Genomic DNA, 16,318 nt, shown 5'->3' on the forward strand with positions numbered 1-16,318 from the left:
TGTTGAGTTTGTACGTGTATCATTGCCCAAAATGCATCATACAGCCAAGGAGGTAGGCACAGAACGTATAATTACGAGCAATTACCCGCGCTGTTTCGCTGAGGTGGCTGGAGCCTGGATGGAACCTGCACTTGGTTGAAAACGGAGTTATTCAGCCTTGGAGGAGATGAGAGTGGCAAGGTACTATAAAAGCTCTCAGAGCCATTATGTCTGCAACGGCCATATGCCTTTCTGAGAGTGTGAGAAAGATAAAGTCTGTGAAGATAGTGTAGTGTCTACAGTGAGACTAATAATAAGTATTTGATCCTTTACTGATTTAGTTCGTTTTCCTACCAGCAAAGACATGATCAGTCTACAATTTTAATGTTAGGCGTATTCTAACATGGAGAGACAGAATATCAAAAAGAAAATCCAGATGTTAATTGATTCATATTTCATTGAGGGAAATAAGTATTTGATCCCCTGCCAACCATTGAGAGTTCTGGTCGCGCAGATCAGATGGGTACTTCCAATCAACTTGTTATCTAAATTGAATACGCCTGTAAATAGTAACCTGCATAAAAGACACACTGAATCTGCAGAATCAGTCAGTGGTATCAGTCAATCAATCAGGCTCTAAACCAGGGGTGGGGAACCTCTGTCTCGAGGGCCATTTGCGGCCCTTGAGGTCGATTTATCCGGCCCCAGATATGATTTTAATGGTATGCAGCTTCACATGAAATATGACATATTTTGTAAAGGAATATTAGAAATTACATTTGCAACACAATTAAGTTATATTCAGGGGTCCTAGAGCAGGAGGGGACTGTTTTAAAGGTAGCTGCCTTCAATATAGGCCTTAAAGTGCAGGGGGAAATCCTGGATTGTGTTCATAATACAGCCCTCCGAGGACTTTTACGGCCCTTGGATGAATTTGAAGTGGCCCCTCGGATGAAAAAGGTCCCCCACCCCTTCTCTAAACTCACCAACATGGGAAAGACCAAAACGCTGTCAAAGGATGTCTGGGACAAGATGTTAGACCTCAACAAGGCTGAAATTGGCTCCAGGATATTAAGGAGCAAACTGTTCTTCCTAATTTTAAGACATACAAAATGATCATCAATCATCAATCATAGGCCTGTCTGTGGTTCCATACAAGATTTGACCTTGTGGTGATTCAATAACCAGGAGAGCAGAGATAATGCGCCCTAGGGCTGTATGGGAAGAGCTAGGCAATGAGGTAATCAAGGCAGCTGGAATCTCAATCACTTAGAAAACTATTGCAAACACGTAATATATGGGTTCAAAATGTTTCTTTTCTCCTGGCTGCATGACACTAGCTGCGCACAACTCAACCTCTATTTGTTGGAAACTGCTGTCGGTAAAAACAATTGCTCACATGGTTGGCTGCCAGTGTCTTGCCCCTCCTCACAACATTGTGTTAATAAACACGGTGGACCCATGTATACCACAGATGATTAAAATCCTGCAGTGCATGTCTGGTAGCCCTGTTTCAGAAGGAACCTGTGCAGGCTCAGCTGAGGTTTCCCAATGAACATCAAACTGGATTAGGATATGATTGGGTGGTGCTGTAGTCAGGTGACACCAAAATCAAACGGTTTGGCATAAACACAACTCAATGTACACTTATGAGGATTACAGTTAATGACAGGGACACATCTCACACATGCATACGTACGTATGCACATAAACAAATGCACACGGACCCATACAACATAGACCAACTCTAACTTGTGTGCACATAAACACCAGACAAACACATACACAACCACTCACATGCCAACACCTGTAAAAGAAAGCATATATTCTCTATGCTATGCACATACAGACACAGAGACACTCCTACAACCGGAACTGAACTGGAATCACACAACAGGGCAGTTCTGAGCACCATCACTACCCCCATCGTTTCTCACCCAGCATGTGGCATCCCCAGCTGGCCCCCTCCGCTCCCCCTCTGAGCTAAGAGACCCCCATGAATATTTCCCCTGCTGGAATGACACTAGATGCCCCCCCCTGCTGCACCACAGATTAATGCCTCTATGATGATAGGAATTAGTGGCCGATGGAGGTACATGGACTTTAGTGCGGCTTTTACAGGTTTTCAAATGGGGATGGGAGGATGTTCACATGCAATGACTTGCTCTTGGTTCGATATTTTAGTGCTGCAGTATGTTAACAACAGTAGTAGTAAACTGTCAAGTGCAACAAAAGTGCTGCATTCATTACATTGACTAACCTTTTTCTTACTGAAAAGGTCGGCAGCTACATTTGCAGCCCCCATCAATAGAACATGGCATTAAAGAAGCTATAACGCGCCCACCTATCCATATTGTCTACACAATAACGTGCTCGCGTAGCGTAACATATGTCGGGAAAACCACCCAGGCCTTGAAACATAAAGCTGTAGGGAGCCTAAATGTACCATGAAGTGCAATAACAGATTATACTGTGAGATTACACTTTGATGACCTCCAACATAATATTAACACGGTTCAGGTGTGTGGTATGGAACAGGTCGAACGAACCAAAGGACAGAGGATTGGCTGCCGTAAATGAACAGCTTGTACTGTTTGACATTCTTTGATATTTTCCATTCCTTTTTTTATTTTCAGCTTTTTTGGGAGCTCTGTGCATGCCCTTTGTGAAACAAGGGAAATGGCTTAAAGGTGAGAAAATATTGCATTCTTGCGTGTGCAATAATATATACAGTACATATACAGTATATTTAAATGCATTGGAAGTCATTCCGATATGCATTCTGTTGCTAATTTAGATGAAAAATACTCTAGTCAGTCACATCGTTACATCTCCTAGCTTCTCATACAGGGTATAAAGCAGCGACTCCAATGCAGCAACTGATGAATGTCTGCCAAAAAACATTTGCAATAAAAAGGTTTGTCAGTTAAAGTAGCATTGTTGAGCATCTGTGATTATTTAAAAACCTATATCTACATTCATCTGCAGTACATCCTGTACAAAAGATTCAGATTGTTTGGGAATGTGGTGTGAATTTGCATGTGTCAAAGTGTGCTTGTCCTCACCACATCTACATTGAATAGCACATATTCAAATCTGTTGCCCTTTGACTGTGTTTGATGTTTTGATGTGGGGGACATCAATGCATTTATGTGTGCGCATTTGTCTGTGAGCCTGTGTGTGTACAGCGGTGTGAAGGTATTAGAGGGTGTTCAAGTAAGTAGGCAGACATACACACAAACACAGCCACACACATACAGTGCATGCACACACACACACACACGGCCGGCCACACACACAAACACGCGCACACACACACGCGCGTGCGCACACACACGCATACACACACACAGCACACCCCTCACACTCTCACACTCTCACACACACACACACACACACACACACACACACACACACACACACACACACACACACACACACACACACACACACACACACACACACACAAGCCCTATTATTAGTGATGAGGAGTTGTGAATCAGAGCAGATCTCGCGTCACTGCAAAGTAGGCTTCCGTGACTGATGAGCTGGAGAATGAGAGGAAAGAAAAATTGTGAGAGGGGTGTGGAGAGCATTATGAAAAGAAAAACCCAGAAAGGAAGAAAAAATGAAAGAGAAAAAGCACAAAAGAGAGGCGGAATAAAAAAAAAAAAGAATACAGTGAAGGAAGGAGGGCAGAGTAAAGAGAGGGAAGAGAAAAGTGCTCTTATAGTCTAGTCTAGACTTTGGAGTCTGGGAGATAATAACGTGTCCACGTGTAACCCATCGAACCGCAGCTCAGCACAGCACAGCTCAGCCCACCAAAAAGGCTGCAATGCCTACATGAGTGTCGGAGCCTAAGATGGCTGTAATGGGCCCCAATTTCACCCAATCTAGCCGCAGTAACCCGAGCAAGCCGGGCTGCTCACATTTGTATTCATTAGCATAATAATTAACTGTCTGGCGCCGGTGGATCAGCACTGCCACCTACTGGACCGGGGAGGAATGAGTCACTGGGGGGAAAAAAGTGTGTGACTGCAAGTGCGCACGCACACACGCACACACACACGCACACACGCACACACACACACACACACACACACACACACACACACACACACATACATACACACACACACACACACACACATATCGTCACGCACATACACACAAAGGAAAGCGGGTGCTTAGAGAGACAAATAGACCACAGAACTCAATAAAACATCCAACAGACGCATTTCACTATTCAAAGATTTTATTATTAGCCGCTCGTTTCACAATCAGGCCCAGGAGTCATTCATCTCGGGCAGATGATGTGACCGAGTGCAGTGCACCATAAGGGTGACAAAATGGAGAACTTAGACAAACAGCCTCACGCCGAGACTGTCCTGTGTAGCCCACCGGCTCTCTCCCTCTGTGTGTGTGTGTGTGTGTGTGTGTGTGTGTGTGTGTGTGTGTGTGTGTGTGTGTGTGTGTGTGTGTGTGTGTGTGTGTGTGTGTGACAGCAGCAAGCCCAATGCTCAGAGCCGTATACGGCTCTGCCAATGCTGTGTAGTCAGCACCCCCTTGTGGTCAGCTGTGGAAATCCATGATGTGCCTCAATTCAGCACCCCGTGAAATCCAAGGCTGTTAGACAGACACTGCTGCTGGTACACAAAGCGCAGCCAGTCACAGTGGTGTGGTCACTGTTAACACGTGTAGCGACCGTCGCAGTGTCTCACAAAGCCACCTTGAAGTGTGTTGCTGAAGCGAATCCTGCCCTGGCTGGCTCAGTTAAGGGTTTTTAAACCTGGTCTCTGTATGGAGGAGTCTGTGTGTGTCTCACATACCGTACGTGTACCAGTTTGTAAGTCTTGGCCAGGGCCTCATTTGTTGCCATAGGCACTGAGCTCCTTGTCGAGGAGGTGGGTGAACCTGTGGTTGAGGAATAGGAGCTGGCCATGGGGGAGGTAGCGCTGAAGCATGGCATCTATGCGGTCACGTTTTAACAGGATCTGAGGGAGAGGGAGAGAGAGAGAGAGAGAGAGAGAGAGAGAGAGAGAGAGAGAGAGAGAGAGAGAGAGAGAGAGAGAGAGAGAGAGAGAGAAAGAGAGGGGGGAAAGGAAGAAAAGAGAGAAAGGGAGAGAAAGAGGAAAGCAAGTAAATAAAAAGGAATAGACAGGAGGAGAGAGAGAGAGAGAGAGAGAGAGAGAGAGAGAGAGAGAGAGAGAGAGAGAGAGAGAAATAAAAAAAAGGTTGTTGCCAGATATATTACAAAAATAACCACCAACTGCTCACACAAACCCTGACACAGACGAAGAACCCAGTGATTCATTTTCGTTATGACGAGTTGACCTTTGTTTTATGAATATGTGCAACACCTAACAACATTTTGTTGGTTTTCTAATGCAGCTCCAACAGTATATTCGCTGGATACAAACATGCGCTTTTTGTCTCTGGCTCCATCACAATTGAGATGCATGCATGATGCATGTTGCTGCTAATAACCAGCCTACCAGGCTGTCAAGCTAAACCTGCACATCACATATGCCCATCACAAGTCTACTGGCGGTACAATTGTACACAGGGTCACAGGGCAAAACACTGATAGGGCCCCATGTGTGACCTGTCAAGGTGAGAATTGGGCCCCCACCACCAAAGGGAGGGCCATGGGCCCAGGGGCAAATACCCTGCTAACTTTTAAGCAGAACCAATTCAAAGTTTCGAGTCATACCTATCATAGATGTAGATGTCTTCATTCTGAGTTTGCATCTTGTTTTATTATTCAAGCTGCCTAACAATGACTAATGTTTCTATGCTGAGATGCATTTTCTTCAGATACAAGATTTTCTCCTACTCTGGGGAAGGAGCAGCTGAGCAATGAAACAATAGTCATTGTTGTAGAGTTCGATTGTCAGTTATGGCTTTGTTAAAAAAAGGTGTAGTCAGAGAGGGGGAGTCAATTATGTTTATCAACCAGGTTACACAAGAATGAAGTAACTGTTCCAGAGTTCCATAGACAGCGGACACTATTCTAATAACTGGAAGGTATCATTGTTATCGGAATACAGCAGAATCTTCACAGTCTTTCACTTGAGGGTCATTCCACGCCAAATCAACAAGTGCCCGCGCACTTAGGTCTCAAAAAATTCTGAAAATATTACCAAGTGTACCCATGGTACTTAAGAGAAACACTGTAAATTTATTTGAATGTAAGATGTATACTCTCCGTGTTACAGCCAATTTTACTGGGGGAGGGGGGTGCCCATTTTGTTCACACTCTTTTTTTTTTTCAAAGTTCACAAGCCCCTAGCTCAATAACTGAACCATGTAGGAAGCTCAAATTTGGTATGCTGGTACATAGATAGGAATAGTTTGTTGCTAAACTGACAGCTTTGGTCTGTATGATCCTGCATTGTCATAGCATTCCCTCAAAGATGATGCAAATTGTACTGGAGTTTTGGCTGTGCTCTGTTTAGGCCTTCAAAAGACATATTTGTGCCCAACATAGCCTCTTGATTTTTTTCCCTTGTAGAGACAAGTAGGAACACTCTCATAAAAAGCTATAAATAGAAAGGAAACCCCATCAGTTTTTGAAAAGAAGACCTCACAAGTCTGACAAATCATTTTGCGTGTCATTTTCAGAGCTCCAGAACCCCTTGTGGGATTGTCCACAGATTTTTATTTTATTTTTTTCTTCATTCTCCATGAATTCTTCTTTTTAAAAATGCCAATGAGACTTGTCTTATGTGATGTTTTCTTTTGTAATTTCGAACCTGAACATGGGCAAAATGCAAAAATAGAGCAACATGATTTCGATAACATGAAAACTGACAGTTTAGCAACAAACTATTCCTATCTATGTACCAGCATGCCAAATTTGAGCTTCCTACATGGTTTAGTTATTGAGCTAGGGGCTTGTGAACTTTGACAAAAAAAAGAGTGTGAACAAAATGGGCACCCCCCTCCCCCAGTAAAATTGGCTGTAACACGGAGAGTATACATCTTACATTCAAATAAATTTACAGTGTTTCTCTTAAGTACCATGGGTACACTTGGTAATATTTTCAGAATTTTTTGAGACCTAAGTGCGCGGGCACTTGTTGATTTGGCGTGGAATGACCCTTGATTATTCTTGATTATTCTATCCATCCTAACCGTTCCATGTCTCACAGGCAGCCCTTAGGGAAACAACTACATCCTATACAGTTTAGGACAGAGAGATTGCGCAAGAGTTTCTTCTCTCAAGCCAATCTAGTTTTTAAATTCTTAAGACATTTTTTTCTTTTATCATTATTTTTCCTCTTCATTTCCTATTGTGTACTTATTTTTACTACACAGTAGAGAGCAGTTGCAACCTTCATGTTACTGCCAATCGTGCCAGCACAAGAAAGCATGTGACAAACAAAATCTTGAGGGGGCGCTGTGGTGCAACGCGCTAAGCGCCCCACATTTGGACTTGCATGCGCGTGGGGACCTAAGTTCAAGTTTCCCAGTCCTACCCCCTTCTCTATCACACTCATTTCCTGTCTCTTCTCACACTGTCCCTTCATAATAAAGCCCCAAAAGCTGCTGGCAGACAGACAGACAGACAAACAAACATACAGACAAACCAACATGACCTCGAACATAACCTCCTTGGCGGAGGTATTAAATCTTGAGTCTTGAGACTTTTAGCTGCAGAGGGCAGCAAAGTAAATTCAGGGGAAGCAACCCGCCTGCAAGTCAATCTCATTCCACCTGTCCTCTCCTGCGGCTTTTGGCCTCTTTCCCCAGTGTCGCCTCACCTCCACAGACAAAGGAAGTTTCCCCGCAGTCAACCAGCAGTGAGAATTGTTTAGGGCAGGGGTGTCAAACTCAAAATGACCGAGGGCCAAAATCAAAATCTGGAACGAAGTCGCGGGCCGAATTCAACCATTACTTTTTAAAAATGGACTAAAATAGTGCATGCATGTTCATACTTGAGTTTAAATTTCACATACACTCTTTCCCCATCATATTTGTTAGTTAAAATGTGTCTGCACATCCTGTGACACAGCAAATTTCATGTTTAACTCGTGTTACGCTATACACTAATGGTGTATGTGGGACAACTGTAATACACATTTGAAATGATCTCGCAGGCCAAATAAAATGGCTCCGCGGGCCAAATTTGGCCCCCGGGCCTGAGTTTGACATCCCTGGTTTAGGGGCTTTCCCCTTTTCAACATCCTGATTGCAAAAGAGAAAATGAACTTGGAATTATGTTTTAGCAGGATGTTGAATAAAAACTTGATAACATCGAGTCTCGTGTTGAGGTTGTAGAACACAAAGAACAACACAGACTTCAGCTCCCTTCTGTTTAACAGTGTGATGGTGAAGGAGAGAACAGTTGCCCCGCCAAGACTCAAACCCAAACCTTCTGGGGTACCAAACTGGGCTCTCTAACTGCAACACCAACGAGTCAAGCTCGTTGGCATGGAATCCTAATGATGGGCACTCCATCACAAGTATTTTCCGCTTGCTTTGAGATGATGGATTGTAAACTTCAACCATTTTAACGCACACATGAGTGTGAGGATAATGACAATGATGATGGTGATTATGATGATGATCAATAGACACTAATGGACATCATCCATGTCCATTTTAGCCATAAGGATAATGGTGGCGTTGATGGTGAGGTTTGATACGATCCTGCTAATAAGGATCATTACAACATTGGTAATAATGAGGATGAAGATTATGATGACAATGAGTATGATCATGACCATGGAAGATGACCATAGCAGCCATCAACTACAATGACGGAGATGCCTATGGTGGAGATGACAATGATAATGAAAGCCCCACAGCACAGCACAACACAACACACCACCGTATAGAGCTCACCACCAAACCAGACTTACAGTACGTATGTCTCGGCGGGCAAAGGAGCAGCCCGATAAGTTCCCCAAAAGAAGCATTGCCAGGGGCATGGTACCATACTCTGGGTGCATTCCAACCTGGAGACTTCCATTCTCCCTTGCTCACTTGCCTACTTCTGACCTCATGATGAGGTCACCGACGACAGAAAATGAACTCAATATCTTGCAAAAGCACAATTCTAATGTCATTTTCTCATTTTTACGATTGGGATGGTGAATGAAAAACAGTCCCTCAAAAATTGTTGTGGCTAGGCTGACGGCTGGGAAACTTAATTGTTTTCTCCACGGAGGCGGGGCGAGGCCACAAGCACAATTGGAGGACAGGAGTGTGCATATTGGAATGCCCACCCTGTGTACCTCAGTCATGGAGGATGGCAGTGTGTTGACTGCTGGAGAGTGCTGGAGTGCTCATAGTCTCCACCCACCTGTTGGGCATGTTTGCACTGCACTGGCAACCCTCAATTGCAATAAAGCAGAGCTGTAGATAGAACATAAATGGCTCTGCAATATAGCAGGAAACTCGTGCTGTTCCAAATGTGACTCGACATGAGACCTTGTGCACAGAGCCCATAACAGAAAAACTAGTTTGCGACCATCAGACCTAAGTGGCAGAACTGCAATTTGCCCGCCAGGCTACAAGCCTGATTCTCTAACTCAGGGGTGTGTCAAACTCATTTCAGTTCAGGGGCCACACAGCCAGTTTGATCTCAAGTGGGCTGGAGCAATAACACAAGTGCGACATATCATACAGTAGATCAGGTTGCTAGTCAATCATCTCGAGGTAGATGACGTCATGTATATCAGGAGCATTGATTTCAAATGGCCAGCAAAAAACATAAATTCATCCTGAATTATTGAAAACCTGAAGTCTCAGACACGGGCAGCACCTTTGTAATGGAAGATTTTTTTGACATTCTTTGTTTTTCTTTTCTCTACAAGTCTGGGGCCGTACAAACCCATCTAACGGGCCACATACCGCCCCCGGGCCTTATGTTTGACGTCGCTGCTCAACATCTTGCTCATGAGTACTTGCCCATGACCAATAATTGATGCAGTCGGCTCCTCTGGCACGCTCCTAAAACTGCATTGTTTTTCCCTCCAAATGCTCCAACCATGGTCGTGCGGTGCCAATCACTGCCAGTCATTAGGCATATTAATTAGCCACATACAACGGGTGGAGCATTCGGAGGGGAAAACAAGCAATTTCATGGGCGTGCCCAGAGATGCCGACTGGGTCAATAATGGGGATGACAAGGGTGACTGATGATGCTGACAGCTTACCTCGCTACCGTGTCCCAACAGCCTCAGCTCCTCCATACAGTGCCGGGCGAGGTTCCGCAGGGTTCCTTCGGCCAGCAGTAAGTTCTCGTGCATCTCGCACACCATGGTGAAGGCCAGGTTCTGCACACCGAGCCACAGCGCCGTGTGTTCGGCGGGGAACGGCTCGCCGGCGGTGAGACGCAGCACTCCAAAGTCGGCCTCGCCCAGGGCCACCGCCTCCTCTCCCAGAACGCACTCCACACACGGGCTGCCCGCCGCGTCCCGATGCAGAGATATCGCCGTCCGCACACGCCTAAAGGGGTTGCAAGCAAAGATGGAAAAGTTATCTGATCAAATCAACAAGAACAACAGACAGCCCCGAATACCTATTGCATATTGCCATTAGGATGTCCTTTGTAGCAGTGTGTCGCATTTAGATGCCCAATGTTTGGGGGATCTCTTGGTTTAGACCCCAACCAGGGGTACATGTAGGCCTACCAGTGGTACCACTAGGGATACGCGAACAGTGAACAAATATCCGGGGGTACGTGGAAAAATTTAATAACGAATATATGGGGAGTCACATTGGGATAGAGGAAATTTAAATAGAGCATGAGTGAGGGGATTCCTCCTCGTAAACATGAAATAATGGCTTAGGGCAGGGCTATTCAATTAGAATTTCATGTGGGCCACATTTAGAAACCAAGAACTGCAGTCGGGCCGCATATTTTCAGACATCACGACCACTGAAATGACACTTAAAATCAGTAGTCCACAAACAAATTTTAAACATGTCCCTCTAACCTAACACTTAACCACATTGAATGTGAATGTATAAGACAAGCAGAAGAATCACAAGCAAATAATGTGTTGTACTGCAGTAACAAAACTGAAATGTATACTGCTTCAGTTGGGGGCCTTGCCTGGGCCGCATGTGGACTGCATCTGGGCCGCATGTGGCCCCCGGGCCTCCAATTGAATAGCCCTGGCTTAGGGGGTGCCTACGCAGGACACTAGAAAAGGTTGGGAAACACTAGTTTAGACTATCCTAGGTGAGTTATGTCAGTCTATAGCCTATAAACAATCCTGAGCCTGATGAAAAAATTATTCAAATTATATCCTGCTTTGTGTCTTTATGAAACGTGCTATATTGAAGTCCTATGGATATGCACAGCATATAATAATGGCTTTGTATTTGTAACTTTAAAGTAAAGTGTATAATAGCGCTTGCATGGGAAGCTTAGGTTACCGAGCCAAAGCTAGATGTCTCTCCTTCTGAAGGAGGCGTCTCCTCTCCGGGTCAGTCTCCGAGTTGTCCTCCGGTCCAAACACCCGGGAGTAGAGCACGCGAGAACCCCCAGCTGACAGTGCGTTCACCGAACACACTGTGTGAATAAGGAAAGAGTACACCATGTCTCCTGCAAAAACACAAAATACATTGTGGCTGCATCTCAAATGGCGCACCGGGCACTATGTTTCAGTGCGAAACTAATACTGCATGCGCACTGAAACATGAACACTGAAGTGCACAAGTGCACCATTTGAGATTCAGCCTGTCTTTCAGAGCAAAATTCAAGTCATCAGCAAACCTACAACATAAACAAAGTATCTATCTACCGGTGCCAAAAGCACGGTATTTAGCCTACTCAAGACACTTGCATGTAACTAGCAGGAGAATAACACCAGTTCTATAATGTTTTTGCATAATTTCACATGGTAGATATTTGATAAATACAGAAAACAATCAATGCAAACACACCACCTTTCCAGAGGACCGCATGCACTTCCGTGTTTTTTCACGTGACAGCAGGATAGGAATTTGCAAGTAAGTGCATCTCCCATTAAAATCAATAGGTGGCAGTGTTTCACAAAAAATATGAGTTACCCTCTATTCCAATTGTGATAACCCAAATACATTTCAGACACGCACATGGCTGCTTTTTCATTAATAGGCCTATGGTGTAACAGCAACATTTCCTCTAGTTTCATTCACTGCCTCCACGGTTGTTAGGCCTACAGTTTGCTCAACGGTCAGTTTCCTACAGACCAAAAGGCTCTGGCCTTAAAACCACTCAGTTTAGAAAAACAGTTGGGGCCTGTATCTGTGGGGGTTGTGTTGGCACTGTGAATTTGTGGCATCATAGATCTGTCTCTGCCTGTGTGAAGGCCAGTTTCAGTCTGCCATTATCATGGCACTGATATAGCTGTAACTGGCCAACTGAATTAAGGAACAGCGCCGGTCACTACAGTGGCATGCTAATGACTCACTTGTTGGCTTTGGCAGAGTTCCGTAGAGTCAGCACGAGGCACTATGCTTTGCCATGTAATTGCAGCTTGTAGGCTATACAGTTAGTAGGCTATACAGGCTTGTAGGCTATACAACCTACAGTTTTCCACATAATTTGTTCTTTGTTTTAAACATGATAAAGACAGCTGTAAATTGACTGGGACTGTCTGGATGTATAGTTCAGTCCGGGTTGAATTAAGGAGAGGCAGACTGTAAAGAGAGGGAGATTGTAAATGTCACCCTGGACACCATATACTATATATTGTAGGTATAGCATAGGTTGAAACATGGTACTGGGAATGTATTAGCCCAGTAGATGGTTAATTACAATTACAGTACTCACTCACACATTGATGACACACACATCTCCCAAGCTCTCAAGTGCTCTCTCTCTCTCTCTCTCTCTCTCTCTCTCTCTCTCTCTCTCTCTCTCTCTCTCTCTCTCTCTCTCTCTCTATATATATATATATATATATATATATATATATATCTCACACACACACACACACACACACACACACACACACACACACACACACACACACACACACACACATCTGAAAGGGTGTGAGCTTAAATGGGCGATGTTCTGTCTCTTGCACAATTCTAGTCGTTGCCTTTCGTAATCTTCTTTGTCCTTTCCTAGTGTTACACCAGTAACCAATCCCTGTAGTTGGCGATGTGAGAACCAATGGGTTATAATGCAAAATTCCAGCCTTTATTTTAGTGGTCAGATGTAATATCTTTCTCTCTTTCCCTCTGTGTGTGTGTGTGTGTGTGTGTGTGTGTGTGTGTGTGTGTGTGTGTGTGTGTGTGTGTGTGTGTGTGTGTGCGTGTGCGTGGGTTTGTGCATGCGTGCGTGAGTGCGTGTGTGTCCCACCCTTCCTGTTGATGAGGTGTGTGCTAACCAAAAGAGGGGAAGAGCCCATTCTCATTTCCCCTTGTTGAGAAACATACTTGAAGCTAACCCCAAAACAAGAGAAAAACACAACTCAGAACACAGAACACAGAACACAGAATCTAAGTAGGAGTACATAAAAGTACATAAGAGAGAGAGAGAGAGAGAGAGAGAGAGAGAGAGAGAGAGAGAGAGAGAGAGAGAGAGAGAGAGAGAGAGAGAGAGAGAGAGAGAGAGAGAGAGAGAGAGAGAGAGAGAGAGGGAGAGAGAGAGAGAGAGAGAGAGATGCCCAAAATACAATATATGATAGGATGCTGCTGACAGTACTGCTTTCAAAGACCTCTGCTGAGAAACTCATTTGAACACTCAAAACAAGAAAATGTCAAAAAGAAATACAGAATCCAATATCTGACTGGGAGAACATAAATCAAAAAGCTGATAGCCTGTTTCGCCAATCAGTTTCAGTGGACTGGGTTTGGTTTTGTGCTTTTCAACAGAGGAAGGACTTACCCCTGAAGGATACAGTAGGCCTACCAATAGCTCCATGGAATTGGATTTTACTTTTTGTCTACGAACATTTGCAAATTGCCCTGACATAAACATCATGCTATACACATAGTATGGCCAACACATTATAATAAGGCTTGCATAAAAAAGTTAACTAATGATGAACAAAACATTAAAACAATTGTAAATGACTGGGAAATGTTGTGTTCGTGTTTTACATTTATATAAAATATAATTTTGTAGATATTTAATAAAACATTAATACAATTTAGTAAATGGACATTTGTTTATGTTTTGTTCATCATAAGTCTTTTTAATGCCTTTTATGCATCCCTTATTATAAAGTTACCATAGCATGTTACATATAAGTACTAGGTCTACTGTATGTGCACTGTCTAATTACAATAACTAAAATACAATGAATTAATTAGTCATGACACAGTATGAGAGACACCAAACTGTCTTTCACCTCATCACCTGCACTTGTGTCATGCATGTCGCGCTACTCTTTCAGAGAGAAAGATTAGGCGAGGGAGTGGATTTCATTCCTCATGAATGTATTCACTGTGCTCTCGAAATAATGCACATTTGCTAGCTTTCTGAGCACAGGACAAGTGTGTGCTGAAGTGTTTCTCTCACATCATAAGCATCATATTACACACACACGCACGCACGCACGCACGCACGCACGCACGCACACACACACACACACACACACACACACACACACACACACACACACACACACACACACACACACACACACAGCAACACACGCACAGCATTGCTCTGGTATGAGAGTCAAGAGAGACGCAATGAAGGATTCGAACACACAGGGAGGCACAGCAGTCAAGTCAATACAATGGAGCAGCTGTTAGTTAACAGCTGCCGGTCATGCTTATTTAACACAGCAGGCCAGCAGGCCCCCTAACCTTACACGCACACACACACACGCACAGACACACGCACGCACACACACACACCAAATTTCTTCCCTGCAAGAGGACTTCATATAGCTCAGACCAGAAAACGTTTGTCTGCATGGCGTGCGTGTGTGTGTGCCTGCGAGAGAGACAGAGACAGACAGAGACCGAGAGAGGCTATGTCTTTAGAAGGGAGAAAATACTGCTTTTGTTCTAAAAGCTAAGTTTAAAAAGACTGTTTCCCCAGACCAAGCCAAGTCTACTACAAGACTTCTCTCATTATAGCTTTAGATGAGCAAATTCCGACATGGATTGATTTCTAATTTAGCAATTTAATAAGCAATTCAATAAGGGCACGTTTCATCTGCACAGAGGGCCTTTGCACGTGAGTGTGTGTATGTGTGTGAGTGGGTATGTCTGTCTGTAGGCTTGCCATGTTTTTTTTCTGTGATTATTCCAGCAGCTGAAAGACAAAAACAGGATGTGGTGTGCATCGTCATAGCGATGATGAGCCGTCCCTTTCAGCCAATGGTGCTCTGGCCCCCAAAAGTTTGAACAGAGAGAAAACCCACTGACTGCAGACAATGAATGCCGACTACACACGGAGGCAGACAAGACAGCAGAACAAAAAGGCACGGAGGCCAGACTGAATAATAGAGATCTCTATAACTCAGCAACCCTCTGAGAAGTCTAAAAGCCCAGAACGGATACTAGGGCCGTAAAGTGTTGGACAGAATGACAGTACTGCCCAGCAGCCAGTGACACTGTTGTTATGAATAAAGGGAGAGAGAGAGAGGGAGAGAGAGAGAGAGAGAGAGAGAGAGAGAGAGAGAGAGAGAGAGAGAGTCAGAGTCAAAACATTCAAATCTACAAGCTGTGAACGGCAAGCCTACAAAAATAACCCTCACGTTCTTCCCTCCTTTTTTTTCAAACTCCCTCAAGTCTCTCGCCTTCCCTCCTTCTGTTTCACAACACACACTCCTTCTCTTTTGGCTCCAGGATTTGAAAACTTGGCACAGGGCCATACGGCTTCCCTCAAAAAACTATTCACGTGCAGAGTGCACGTGGGCCCCACTCCCTCTCGCCTGTAGCCTTCTAGTAGCCAAACCTCCAAGTTTCCGTCTGCACTCATTCCTACTCTTTTTCTGCCTGGCCTGGTGTCCTTTAGTTTATGCTAGAGTTAGCCTCCAGCGCTACGAAAACTGCATTGACAATCAGCTCACAATGCCTTCCCTTTTGCCTTTCTGCATGCATAAATGCATGAAAACACAAATCTCATACGGACACATTCACAGTTCAAAACACTGGCGTCACTCTCTCTCTCACTCACATTCACACACACACACACACACACACAGGGTGGAAGGTCCTGCTAGAGCACGTCATGAGGAGTGGCTGTGAGTAGAGGCCCTCCCCTGTCAAGCAGTTCAGGAATTTGTGTGGGGGCACGTGTGTGTGTATGTGCAAATGTGTGCGTGTGTGTGTGGTGTGTGGGGGCACGTGCATAAACGACTCCAGGCTAATAGCTTGGCGGGAGGATTTGAAAATAGGAGTGAAAAACAAGCCGTGTATGTCTGCT

At 44.4% G+C, this 16,318-nt stretch overlaps 1 protein-coding gene across 2 annotated transcripts; it reads right to left on the minus strand.

The window, feature by feature from the left end:
- Positions 1 to 4,216: 4,216 nt before the first annotated feature.
- Positions 4,217 to 11,917, minus strand: ap5s1 (adaptor related protein complex 5 subunit sigma 1). 2 transcript variants are annotated; one of them, XM_063184101.1, is made up of 4 exons: positions 11,887 to 11,917; positions 11,374 to 11,542; positions 10,146 to 10,437; positions 4,217 to 4,973 (listed from the first exon to the last, which is right to left on the minus strand). In XM_063184101.1, exons 2-4 carry the CDS (start codon positions 11,535 to 11,537, stop codon positions 4,845 to 4,847), a joined length of 585 nt encoding a protein of 194 aa, XP_063040171.1. In that variant the 5' UTR covers positions 11,538 to 11,542; positions 11,887 to 11,917; the 3' UTR covers positions 4,217 to 4,844. The 2 variants fall into 2 exon arrangements, with proteins under 2 accessions (XP_063040171.1, XP_063040173.1); XM_063184103.1 differs by having other exon boundaries at positions 11,884 to 11,915.
- Positions 11,918 to 16,318: the final 4,401 nt, after the last annotated feature.

The sequence above is a fragment of the Engraulis encrasicolus genome, chromosome 19 (genome assembly GCF_034702125.1).
Source record: "Engraulis encrasicolus isolate BLACKSEA-1 chromosome 19, IST_EnEncr_1.0, whole genome shotgun sequence".
NCBI classification, from domain to species: Eukaryota; Metazoa; Chordata; class Actinopteri; order Clupeiformes; family Engraulidae; genus Engraulis; species Engraulis encrasicolus.